The 13,702-nt window shown below is 41.4% G+C and overlaps 2 protein-coding genes across 3 annotated transcripts in view; one reads left to right on the top strand and one right to left on the bottom strand.

The window, feature by feature from the left end:
* Nucleotides 1-297: 297 nt before the first annotated feature.
* Nucleotides 298-4,877, bottom strand: LOC106580621 (RAB7A-interacting MON1-CCZ1 complex subunit 1). The gene is made up of 6 exons (XM_014161872.3): nucleotides 4,747-4,877; nucleotides 3,694-3,803; nucleotides 2,061-2,207; nucleotides 1,593-1,724; nucleotides 1,360-1,474; nucleotides 298-1,195 (listed from the first exon to the last, which is right to left on the bottom strand). The coding sequence occupies exons 1-6, from the start codon at nucleotides 4,838-4,840 to the stop codon at nucleotides 960-962; spliced, it is 834 nt and encodes a 277-aa protein (XP_014017347.2). The 5' UTR covers nucleotides 4,841-4,877; the 3' UTR covers nucleotides 298-959.
* Nucleotides 4,878-7,492: 2,615 nt separating this feature from the next.
* Nucleotides 7,493-13,702, top strand: part of LOC106580620 (succinyl-CoA:3-ketoacid coenzyme A transferase 1, mitochondrial) — a 184,758-nt gene continuing 178,548 nt past the window's right edge. For both annotated transcript variants that reach the window (XM_014161871.3, XM_082966422.1), the window contains exons 1-2: nucleotides 7,493-7,693; nucleotides 10,410-10,518. In XM_014161871.3, the coding sequence (XP_014017346.1) occupies nucleotides 7,592-7,693; nucleotides 10,410-10,518 (211 nt within the window). In that variant the 5' untranslated portion in view covers nucleotides 7,493-7,591. The remainder of the gene's footprint in view (nucleotides 7,694-10,409; nucleotides 10,519-13,702) is intronic.

Raw genomic sequence — 13,702 nt, forward strand, 5'->3', positions numbered from 1 at the left:
TAAAACAGTGGAAGCCCTCAATGGCCTGCCCATGCTTAATCTGCCTTTTGACCACTAGAGGCCTCTATCATTCTCTGACTGAGTTTACAAGAGTTCCCCACCCACTACCTTGTGGAAGAGGTGCATTGTGGTTATTGTAGTTTTACCACACATTTTAAACCAACATATATTTATTTTCAATGACAAAAAAATAAATGAAATGTTTTATTCTTCCAAAAAGAACACAGAATCTGCATTTAAATGCATACTATCAAAATACCAAAGTTCCTGTCACTGGGACATTACTACTTGTCCAAGTGAGGTCAATTTGTTTTTAATAATAATAAAAAAATGTATAAGTGAGAAAGAAGGTGGCATATTACAAAGCTGATGTTTCAAAAAAGAAAACTGTACATACTCAAAAATGGTCATGAATACTTCAGTCACCAACTCTGTGTATTCCCCATCTTACCTTTTTCCCCCCATATATATTTATATATAAATGCAATTAATTTAAAACATAACAAAATAATAATTAAAACAATAAATAAAAACAGTTGCTGTGCAATGTTTCATTACAAGCTAGATTATGATTCATCTTCAAACAATACTTCTTTTTTTACAATTTCTTTTGTTAATAATCTTATTTTAATATAATTATTATTCTACCACATTCTCAGAGCAAAAACACATGCCCAACCAACAGTCTGAAATCTGGAAGATAAGTGCTTCTTGCAGGAGACGGGGAGACTCACATTTCATTAACATCCCTCCCTACCCTAGCCCTTAATTCTTCACCTACCCTTGCCCCAAACTTCACCCCCAGTCAGCCAGAGCCTTCCAGAATGGAAAGAAGTTGACCCTAGAAACTGATCCATCAGATTCCTCCTCCCTTAATGCTTAGCATTACAATTTGGGGTTTGATAATCTGATCCTAGATCAGTGCCTAAGGGAAACTTGTACCCATAGCCCTCCCTGGTTCACTGTAAGATACTTAGGATTTCCTTGGCATTCTCTGTGTTCCAGCCCTGGCCCTGAAGAGGGCCGTCACAGACAAGCACGTATTTGTGCAGGATCTGCGTCCCAATGTCCCGGAAGTGAAGCCGGTCCTCTTTGCGTTCCGTGGAATCCACGCTGCAGTCCTCGTACTTCACTGCCCAGAAACACATCTCCCCAATGTACATCATCGTCAGCAGGTGGGTGTCTGAGAAGATGCCTATTGGAAAATAAATCGAAACAGATAAATAACCATGTTTTTTCATCCCTTTATGAGAAATTAAGAAAAAGTTTGTCTTGATAATGTAAAAAAAAACATGTAACATTGACAAAATAAACAGGCCACAACACATGTATAACATATAGCGGTTCTATGATGTTTACCTTCAGCCAGGAAGTTGGCAGTAGCAGAGTCGTGAAACACCACCCCATCGTTGAGCTTCACAGAGTTCCTCACCTGCAGCATCCTCATCAGGTAACGTACGCCCTCCTGAAGACACTGAAACAAGACAGACAACAACACTGCATGAACAACAGGCGTAAGGAATCCAACTCTAATAGTAGCAGTTGCACTCCAATTCAAGTTAGGACTTCTATGTAAAGTTAAATGGCCATACCTTGAGGAAAGTGGCTTTGTTCTTCTTGATCCACTGCTTGCGTTGGTGGAGTGTGTGGCAGTACATGTAAAGCAGTGCTCCACGTCTCCAGTAGAGGCACTCTAACACCTCTAGCCCCAGCACTGACTGCACCTGGAACAGGGACAGCTGTCACTAAACAGTGTGTGTGTGTGTGTGTGTGTGTCACCTTAATTGGGGAGGACGGGCTCGTGGTAAGGGTTGGAGCTAAATAAGTGGAATGGTATCAAATACATCATACACATGGTTTCCATGTGTTTGATACCATTCCATCCACTCTGTTCCAGCCATGAGTCGTCCTCCCCTGGTGTGTGTGTGTGTGGTGTGTAAATCTGCTGTTATTTTCTTGTAGTGAACAAAATACTCAGTGCATAGGGTATAAGGTCCTACGCACATGCATTGCCCTTTAAGAGCAGGCTGAATATCTTTTGCACAAAGGCGCACACACACCTCTTGGGCCGGGACCAGTCTCCCGGCCAGCACCTCTGGCTCTGTGAGGTCCTGCAGCAGCTGTTGGATCTTAAAGGGTGAGCAGTCCTCCGGGAACTCCTGGTCCACCAGCTTGTTTTCCTCATAGAACGTGATGTCCAGGATCACCTACACACACACACTAGTGTCATTCTTTACTTTTAAAAGGCCCAGTGCAGTCAAAAATGTGATTTCCTGTGTTTTATATACATTTCCACACTATGAGGTTGGAATAATACTGTGAAATTGTGAAAATGATAATTCCCTTTAAGTGTAAGAACGCTTTGAAAAGACGGCCAAAAATGTCAGCCGGTTTCGGTGGGTTGAAGTTTGGCCTGACTGGTGACATCACCATGCAGTAAATTAGTTAATAGACCAATAAAAAAAAAAAAAAAAAAAAAAAAGGAGTTCCAAACCTCTCTGCCAACAGCTAGTTTTCCCCTTACCACTCAGTCTTACAACAATTCTTGCTTGAGAAATTACTCTTGTCTAAGAGGCTATTTGTTTATTTTTTTACCATTTTAATAATAATTTAAAAAAACATTCACAGTAAGGTACTTTAATGTTACTGAGAAATTAATTGATATGGAGATTAAAAAAAAGGAAGAAATGGCTACATTTAACACAAATATGATTAAACAATAATAGTTTTGCAATTAATCTATTCAGCCATGCTCTTTCGCTAACATTTATGACAAGAGTAACATGGTTGGCCGGCCTTCAACTCTAATGCAGGTGAATTGCAGACTTCTTCCACAAGCTGTTGGCCAACAACCTTCAATAAGACAAACGTCTCCGTCTCTCCAACAGGCTGTCTACAACTCTGCTATGGTGGGTGGGGATGATGCGGATAACTCAGACCGTGGGTTGGGAGTTATGTCAATGTCATCAACAGATGTGTCAACAAGTCACTGGGTTCATCATCAGCACTGCACTTTGAAGTTGGAATTCTAATCTTTTGAACTCTTCTAGATTTCCACATGTGGACTAATCCCACTTCTTTTAAAAGTGCATCATTGTGTCATTTCTTCATTTGAAAGTAATTACTGATTTTCTATGCTTTGACAGGTGAAAGGATGAAAAAAATATTCCATTCATTAACAGATCAGTGATTGGGCTACTTCAAGGACATGTGGAAGGGTGCATTTAATTTGTGAACTGAGCCTGTCACAAAGAGGATAGTGGTCAGTTGAAAGTTCCCGCGTCAAGGAAGGACAACAAGTGTATCGGCTCTCTCACACCTTCAGGCTCATGTCATTGGATGACATGAATGACTTAACAAAATAGAAGACTGTTATCCTATTTCAAACAGCAGGTGGAAGAACTACTAGAACACAAAAGGACATTTTGCTTGCCTCGTGAACCAGCCTGGGCCTGCCATATATCACCAAAACAACTGTTTGGTTCTACGAGGCTACCTATTTGCAACTAACAAGGCCTGAACACATGAAGTTTACATTCAGGAGGCCACTTGCCTGCCTTCCTACCTACCTGACTGAACAGGATTATCAGAGATGAAGGGAACTTGGATGGTAACAAATTTGAATTCACACCTAGCCTAAAACATTTTGTCTAGAATCTAGCTAGAACATTAAGATTCATTGAACTGCAATACCTGAGTGTAATCCTGAAGCAGTTTAGGCAGACTGTTACTCTCCCCGCCTTGTCTGTAAAAGCTTTTCAACTTGTCTAGTATCGAAGAAGCATTCTGTAAATAGTCATCATCTAGGAGAAAATAAAGTTGTTAAATATGTATTACAGGTCTAACTTTATGTCCAAACATTACATCTCATGCTTACAGAGTTTAATGTATCACTTAACGTGTTAGTTTAAACACACTGATCATTTCTATGACTTGGTGACAATGTATTTTACAGTGGCATGATAATGGCGTAAAATGTAAGGAGCGGCCCTTTGAGTTAGTCAATAAAGAAGATAGCTAGATTATGTCCATCCGGCCACCATTGTACACAGTATTATGACAGTCTAGACTAGAGTTGACAAAATCAAGTTAATTGGAAAATAATAGTTGGCCAGTAAGCCAAGAACGTACACAAAGTGGAATACATTTAGATACCTAGCTATTAAATCCAAGACCCCAGAATAGCCTAGATACATTGGTCAAGCAATCTGCAATAACATTATGCATTGAATGTTTGAAAGGTAACTGATCAATACCCTAGCTCAGCATCTTTGTCGACACATTAACACCAGTTAGCCAGCTAACTTTACAGTACCATATAATGAATTCAGCTCAACTCAAAGCGGTTTTATTGGCATAGTAAACATGTTTACATTGCCAAAGGAAGTTAAGTAAACAAACAAAATGTAAAACAATTAGCTAACTAGTTAGGTACCATGTTAGCTCGCTAATTAGCTAACGTGGCTAATAACATTAACGTTAGCTGCGTTATCCAGCTAGCTAGCTAGCGAATGTATGCGATGAGTCATATTGTTTACTGTTGTTGTTTCAACTTTGACTAACTAGTTAATCTACCTTGGTCTGTGTGTTATCATAAAGTATTTCTGGTGATATGGTAACGTTAGCTAACGTAGCTAACTAACTAAGCCAGATGAGAAGAACTTTCAACTGAACAAACTGAAGGTGCATCGACGTAACATGAACTACCTTTCATTACAAATGATTGTTATAAAAGTGTACACCTACCTTGTTTCTCGGTTCTGAGGCTGGCGCACTTATTGTCCAACTCAAAAATCCTTCTCTCCAGTTCGAACGCCTGTCTTCTGCAGTCGTCCGCCATGACTAAAACACGGTCACGTGACGCTATGATTATCCATTCACATGGTGAACGTGTTTATTTTATTATCTGGGGCAGGCTTCATGCCACTATTGTAAAATCCGCATTAAGAAAATATGAGCGTTTTCACAGAAGTGGTGTTTCCATCAAACGGATTTGTGCGTTGTGACGTATAAACACGAAATGTACTTTTTCAATTACGTTTTCATGAACCGAATAAAAATCTAAAATGAGATGTGTTTCCATTGCATTTTCGACTCTACCTATAGTTTTGGTACACACACTGTTGCGTTAAATAGTAAAGGTGCCTACATGTGCTCTAGCCAACAGTTTGCAGATAGCCTACAGTGCGGCTAGGCTGTGTGGGTAGGCTACTCTACATGAGATCATTATGGATAAAAGCGAAAATATTTGTATTCGTCAAACATCGATCATCATGTCACCAGAACAAAACCATCGATATTTATTGGAAAGGAGCATCATACTCATCACCATGCACTTTCACCACCATGTGAAGTTATTCATAATGTATTCTTCTATAATATTATGGCTGTCTGCAAACACACGTTCATCATAATTTATGTAATCTGTTGCCTAATAAACTGTATGGTTACCCAAATCGTAATGCGAGGACTATCATCGTGTGACTCCAAGTTTACTTCGATATGATGGTTATTATATAAATATTTGTACATAATGGCGTTTCCACCTCCATATCTCGCATAATTTCTTGTTTTGACGACATTTGGAAAGTTTACCGAAATGTACTTTAATCCCATAAAAAGGTTTGATGGAAACCTGGTTAGTGATCCAATACATGTTTGCTCCAAATATATAAATGTGTTTGTGCCCTCTGTCAATTGCAAATCCATACCTTTTCAATAAACCTTCATCAAATACACCCGCCGACTGTTTTGCGTGTGCCAATTGAATCTCAACAAGGAAACAAACTGTATTTGATTGGATTTCAGCAAACAAAGGCACACAACGACAGAGAAGAAACATAGGTACGGTTAGCGTTTCATATAAACTCAGCAAAAAAAGAAACGTAACTTTTTCAGTACCCTGTCTTTCAAAGGTAATTCGTAAACATCCAAATAACTTCACAGATCTTCATTGTAAAGTGTTTAAACACTGTTTCCCAATGAACCATACACAATTAATGAACATGCACCTGTGGAACGGTCGTTAAGACACTAACAGCTAACAGACAGTAGGCAATTAAGGTCACAGTTATGAAAACTTAGGACCTAAAGAGGACTTTCAACTGACTCTGAAAAACACAAAAAGAAAGATGCCCAGGGTCCCTGCTCATCTGTGTGAACATGCCTTAGGCATGCTGCAAGGAGGCATGAGGACTGCAGATGTGGCCAGGGCAATAAATTGCAATGTTCGTACTATGAGAGGCCTAAGACAGCGAGACAGGGCAGGGAGACAGGACGGACAGCTGAGTGCTCAGACTGTCTGCAATAGGCTGAGAGAGGCTGGACTCAGGGCTTGTAGGCCTGTTGTAAGGCAGGTCCTCACCAGACATCACGGGCAACAACGTCGCCTATGTCTCACCAGGGGTGATGGTCGGATTAACATTTATCGTCGAAGGAATGAGCGTTACACTGAGTTCTGTACTCTGGAGCGGGATCGATTTGGAGGTGGAGAGTCAGTCATGGTCTGGGGTGGTGTGTCACAGCATCATCGGACTGAGCTTTTTGTCATTGCAGGCAATCTCAAAGCTGTGCATTACAGGGAAGACATCCTCCTCCCTCATGTGGTAACCTTCCTGCAGGCTCATCCTGACATGACCCTCCAGCATGACAATGCCACCAGCCATACTGCTCGTTCTGTGCGTGATTTTCTGCAAGACCGGAATGTCAGTGTTCTGCCATGGCCAGCAACGAGCCCGGATCTCAATCCCATTGAGCACGTCTGGGACCTGTTGGATTGGAGGGTGAGGGCTAGGGCCATCCCCCCCCCCCCCAGAAATGTCTGGGAGATTGCAGGTGCCTTAGTGGAAGAGTGGGGTAACATCTCACAGCAAGTACTGGCAAATCTGGTGCAGTCCATGAGGAGGAGATGCACTGCAGTACCTAATGCAGCTGGTGGTCACACCAGATACTGACTGTTACTTTGGATTTTGACCCCCCCCTTGTTCAGGGACAAGTTATTCAATTTATGTTAGTCACATGTCTGTGGAACTTGTTCAGTTTATGTATGTTTAATCTTATGTTAATACAAATATTTACACATGTTAAGTTTTTCTGAAAATAAACGCATTTGACAGTGAGAGGACGTTTCTTTTTTTGCTGAGTTTATTTTTAGGTATTGATCTTGGGCGAATCTATGTAGTTGGAGCTGAATTCCACACAGCCTGGTCTCTGCTCCACTCCGTTGGTGGAGTTCATCAGAAACGTCCTTCAACATGGAGTGAAGTTTAGTCAACTAGGTCCAGCCGAAAAAATCTATTAACAAGTAAATCCAGAGAGGAAGAGAGAGGCATATATATATAAAAGGGGACATATATGCATTTATATTACGCACTCGCCTCTAGCCGCGAAACAGTTAAATTATAATGAGCTAGCCGAGCCTCTTTTGCTACCATTGATCCTCCTCCGCTAGCCCCCCCCCCCCCCAGCTTTAGTGTCATTTTACCAGCTGGGACTGTGAGTTCCTGCAAAGGCTGATCACACATGCACGCCATAACTCAACCGCCTCACATTGCTCATCATTTAGAAAAGCCTGTTGGTTAGCTTCAAAAACATGGCGGCCCTTAAAGTATTATCACGAGCGGATAATGTATTCTTCAAAAACCTATCTGCCACCTGCAGACCCAATTTGAACTTCACCCATTCCTTGATCAAGGTTAGTATCGACATGCGTCAATGAAATAGACCAAATACAAACATGCATCCAGCTCGATAGATACATTGGGAAGCGTTGCTTCTTTTTGTGCGAGTGTTTATTTTAAGCCTGCTACGTCAGGTTAGTGCGAATGTGTCATATGGCACCTTCTTTTTTAACCCCTAAATTGTTCTCTGGGATACAATTGAAATCAAAATTCATTATTTGCATTTACTGTTGGCTACTATCAGCATATACTTGGCTACTGATCCGTTATGTTATACCTCAACACTACTGACCCCTTTCATAAATGTTCGTGATGTCTGATGCTTCATTTCCATGATCCATGTTAGCTATTTCCCGTCCTGGTATCTTAGTAGCCTATATGGTGGCTAGCAGTAGGCACTACTCTGTCACCCATAACTCAAATGACCTTGGTTGAGAAAGGGACATAGGATTTCAATTTAATGTGTCCATTTGTTTGTTTTGCCAGTATCATGTGTTTTATGTTTACAGTAGATAGTTCCCATTGAAGACACTCACTCACCCCCCCAATCTGTGTGATATAAGGTACAACTATATTACGATCGATTGGGGAACATATCTAGTGAATATATTTGAAAGTTATTGATGTTGACTACCGATATTTTTTTTCTTCCGTAATGCTCCTTTAAACTGTGTAAAGAATTCAACCTACCAACATAGCAACACCCATAAGCCTAAGAATGTTGGTCATTGACATTGTGCTGCAGGTTGCAACCCAGTTCCCCCGGACCCTTTGCATGTCATGCGCACTAAGGACAGCCAGAAGTAGAGGCATGTAAAAATGCAGTGCAGAACAGTCTCTGTAAAGTATAGTCTACAGGTAGTATAATAGAAAATAAAGCATATTTAATGTATACAGTTCTCCGATAAGGGTATTGTTTAATCATGTGTTTGCATTTCAGTTTTAGAAGTAGTGAATTGGAGGGTATACACAGTACACACCTCAATGTTTAGAGAAGTATAGTCTAACGCCATGCTAGTGTTGTTCAATACATTTTATTGTGCATTGCTTCACCTATAGAAGTTGGCCTCTCAGTGTGCAGTAATCCTGTTATATTGTTATGTTTTGGCCTCCTTTTGTCACATGTTATGCAGTAGCTTTTCTTTGGCTTTGCTGTCACAGTACAGTTTGTAGTTAGACCTCAGATAAGTTGTTGTAGGTTATAACCGTAAACAGAGCTAATGGTCGTTAATCGTCCTGAAAGGTTCCGTCTAGGTCAAGGCTATACAGCCTAAACACAAGATGCTGGTCCTAGGTTAACAGTCAAGCCTATTTTGTGAAATGTTTTCCTTTTCCTTCTGGGAGCATTTTCCTCGTGCTTGATTGGTCATAATTGCTGATTCACTATTGACAATTCATTTTTATATGAGCTGAGGTCAAAATCAAGCCACACAGTTCATAATAGTTATTTGACATATCTTCTATTTGGACACAAATCCACCCAGAATATAGTTCCTCCCCAGTAGTTTGGTGGATCATAATAGAGTGAAAGGTGTGATAGTGGGTGAAACTAAAGCTGGTCATAGGTTAATACAGACTAATGCATTAACTACATCAGGGGGGGGATTGCAGACCTATTCATTCTATTTATATCAAGAGGTTGATTTCACGTCACTGATGTCAGAGCTTAGAAGAACTAGCCTATAATGGACTGTGTTGTTTTGTCAGGGACATTCTCAGATCCACCAGACTGCCTCATTCCCCCAGTGAACCTTCCATCTACACTAGTGCAGTACGGTGGATATAATTAGTTACAGCAGAGGAGTTAAAGGATGAGCGAATGGTGGGTTAATGGCAGAAAATTAAAGGCTTGATGAGGTTAAAGGGTCTCCGTCTGCTCTCCACGTCTCAGCTGGAGGAATTTGCTTACTGGCAGAGTTCCAAAAATCCAACCAGTTCAAGACTGTCTGCTTGCCACTCTTACTGTAGCTGAGAAACTGTTGTGAACTGTACATATCCCCTTTGTTTGTTGTGCTTTGCCTGCCTGGTCCATCTTTTCTGTGCTGTAACGGAATACATTCTATACTCTTGGTGTTGGGTTTTTATCTCACTGCCCTTAATGTGAAGTGGTGATTTTGACCCGACAGCCTTATCTGTGATGGAGTGCTAGCACTGGGGAAATTCCACGTTAACAGAGTGATGCTGAAACTAAGATTAGAAAGCGGTATAAAATGAAATGTATGCCAAACAAAACCCAATGATCGCAAAGTTAAACAAACCATAGAACTCTATGCACAAGGACTACTTTTAACAATTCCCACACAACATTTAACAAAAACACATTTACTTGAACAGTGCAGATGCAAAGTTTTGTAACAGAATATCGGATTGTGCTGTTTGTGCCGTTCATCTGTTACCAAACTTAGCATCTGCACTGTTCTTCAAGTAAATGTGTTTTTGTTAAATATTCAGTGTAAAAAGTAGTGCTTGTACACTGAGTTGTATGATTTGTTAAACTTTGAAATCAATGTTTTTTGTTTGGCATTCCGTTACCGTGGAAAGATCAGAGTGGAATTTCCCACTGTTTTTTCCTGGATGTTTGTTTGTCACTACTCTCCAGCACACATCTTATTCTGAGAGTAGGTGAATCTACCTGTGAGAAGGGTACTGAACATGGCAAAGTATTATTGAATGCTGCCAGAATTTGTCTAACACTGTCTAACTGTGGGACTGTTCCTCTGTGTTCCCCAGATGTGTGGCTGCTCCTTCTCCACCTCCAGTCAGAGAAAGTCACAGTTCTACACAGACCCGACAGAGGCTGTGAAGGACATCCCCAGTGGAGCCACCATCCTAGTGGGAGGTAAGATCAGGAGACAGTGAAGACTTCACTGTGGGCTCTGAAAGGGCTTTTTCCTGGGATGCCTTGCAAATGCAGATGTTACTGAAGACTGTTTACGCCTGGACATTTACATGTACATTTTTGTCATTTAGCAGACGCTCTTATCCAGAGCGACTTACAGAAGCAATTAGTGTTAAGTGTCTTTGCCAAGGGCTCGTCAACAGATTTTTCACCTAGTCGGCTCAGGGATTCGAACCAGCGACTTTCCGGTTACTGGACAAACGCTCTTAACCACTAAGCTAAGATTTATAAGAATTGGAAAGGAGTGTAAGCAAAATGATGGAAATTTCACCTCTCCTATCAGAGAGCAAAGTGGGGCTATTATGTTATTTCTAATACGTGCACAATACAATACTGTACCAGTCAAAAGTTAGGACACACCTACCTGATCACAATCAACACACACATATACAGTACCAGTCAAAAGTTTGGACACACCTACTCATTCAAGCGTTTTTCTTTATTTGTACTATATTCTTCATTGTAGAATAATAGTGAAGACATCAAAACTATGAAATAACACATATGGAATCATCTAGTAACCAAAGAAGTGTTAAATAAATCAAAATATATTTTAGATCCTTCAAAGTAGCCACTATTTGCCTTGATGACAGCTTTGCACATGCTTGGCATTCTCCTAACCAGCTTCACCTGGAATGCTTTTTCAACAGTCTTGAAGGAGTTCCCACATATGCTGAGCGCTTGTTGGCTGCTTTTCCTTCACTCTGCAGTCCAACTCATTCCAAACCATCTCAATTGAGTTGAGGTCGGGTGATTATGGAGGCCAGGTCATCTGATTCAGCACCATCTCCTTCTTGGTCAAATAGCCCTTACACAGCCTGGATGTGTGTTGGGTCATTGTCCTGTTTAAAAACAAATGATAGTCCCACTAAGCGCAAACCAGATGGGATGGCGTATTGCTGCAGAATGCTGTGGTAGACATGCTGGTTAAGTGTGCCTTGAATTCTAAATAAATCACAGACGGTGTCACCAGCAAAGCACCATCACACCTCCTCCTCCATGCTTCACAGTGGGAACCACATATGCAGTGTCTCACAAAGACACAGCGGACATATTTCCAACGGTCTAATGTCCATTGCTCGTGTTTCTTGGTCCAAGCAAGTCTCTTCTTCTTTTTGGTGTCCTTTAGTAGTGGTTTCTTTGCAGCAATTCGACCATGAAGGCCTGATTCACGTGGTATCCTCTGAACAGTTGATGTTGAGATGTGTCTGTTACTTGAACTTTGTGAAGCATTTATTTGGGCTGCAATTTCTGAGGCTGGTAACTCTAATGAACTTATCCTTTGCAACAGGTAACTTTGGGTCTTCCTTTCCTGTGGCGGTCCTCATGAGAGCCAGTTTCATTATAGCACTTCAAGGTTCTTGCTACTGCAGAAGTTTTTAATTTTCCATATTGACTGACTTTCGTGTCTTAAAGTAATGATGGACTGTCATTTCTCTTTGCTTATTTGAGCTGTTCTTGCCATAATATGGACTTGGTCTTTTACCAAGTAAGGCAATATTCTGTATAACCAACCCTACCTTGTCACAACACAACTGATTGGCTCAAACGCATTAAGAAAGTCCATAAATTCACTTTTAACAAGGCACCCCTGTTAATTGAAATGCGTTCCAGGTGACTACCTCATGAAGCTGGTTGAGAGAATGCCAAGAGTGTGCAAAGCTGTCATCAAGGCAAAGGGTGGCTACTTTGAAGAATCTGAAATCTCAAATATATTTTGATTTAGCACTTTTTTGCTTATTACGTGATTCCATATGTGTTCCATATGTATAGTTTTGATGACTTCACTATTATTCTACAATGTAGAAAATAGTACAAATAAAGAAAAACCCTTGAATGAGTAGGTGTGTCCAAACTTTTGACTGGTACTGTATATACAAATAAATGTGGACATCCCTTCAAATTAGTGGATTTGGCTATTTCAGCCACACCCGTTGCTGACAGGTGTATACAATCGAGCACACAGGCATGCAATCTCCATAGACAAACATTGGTAGTAGAATGGCCTTACTGAAGAGCTCAGTGACTTTAACGTGGCACCGTCATAGGATGCCATCTTTCCAACAAGTCAGTTCGTCAAATTTCTGCCCTGCTAGAGCTGCCCATCAACTGTAAGTGTTGTTATTGTGAAGTGGAAACGACTCGGTGCAACAACGGCTCAGCTGCAAAGTGGTAGGCCACACAAGCTCACAGAACGGGACCGCATAGTGCTGAAGTGCGTAGCGTGTAAAAATCGTCTGTTCTTGGTTGCAACACTCACTACCGAGTTCCAAACTGCGTCTGGAAGCAACGTCAGCACAAGACCTGTTCATCGGGACCTTCATGAAATAGGTGTCCATGACCAAGCAGACGCTCACAAGCCTAAGATCACCATGCACATTGCTAAGCATCGGCTGGAGTGGTGTAAAGCTCGCTGCCTTTGGACTCTGGAGCAGTGGACACGCGTTGTCTTGAGTGATGAATCACCCTTCACCATCTGTTAGTCTAACGGATGAATCTGGGTTTGGCGGATGCCAGGAGAATGCTACCTGCCCCAATGCATAGTGCCAACGGTAAAGTTTGGTTGAGGAGGAATAATGGTCTGGGGCTGTTTTTCATGGTTCGGGCTAGGCTTCTTAGCATAAAATTACATTCTAGACGATTATGTGCTTCCAACTTTGCGGCAACAGTTTAGGGAAGGCCCTTTCCTGTTTCAGCATGACAATGGCCCCGTGCACAAAGCGAGGTCCATATAGAAATGGTTTGTTGAGATTGGTTTGGAAGAACTTGACTGGCCTGCACAGAGCCCTGACCTCAACTCCATCGAACATCTTTTGGGATTCATTTGGAACACCGACAGCGAGCCAGGCCTAATGGTCCAACATCAGTGCCCGACCTCACTAATGCTCTTGTGGCTGATTGGAAGCAAGTCCCCTCAGCAATGTTCTAACATGTAATGGAAAGTCTTCCTAGAAGAGTGAAGGCTGTTACAGCAGCAAAGGGGGGACCAACTCCATATTAATGCCCATGATTTTGGAATGAGATGTTCGACGAGCAGGTGTCCACATACCTTTGGTCATATAATGTATCTCCTACTGGTAGGCTAGGGAGACACTTGTGTTATATGATCCAAGTCTAGTTTTTC

The sequence above is a fragment of the Salmo salar genome, chromosome 20, assembly GCF_965601325.2.
Source record: "Salmo salar chromosome 20, fSalSal1, whole genome shotgun sequence".
NCBI classification, from domain to species: Eukaryota; Metazoa; Chordata; class Actinopteri; order Salmoniformes; family Salmonidae; genus Salmo; species Salmo salar.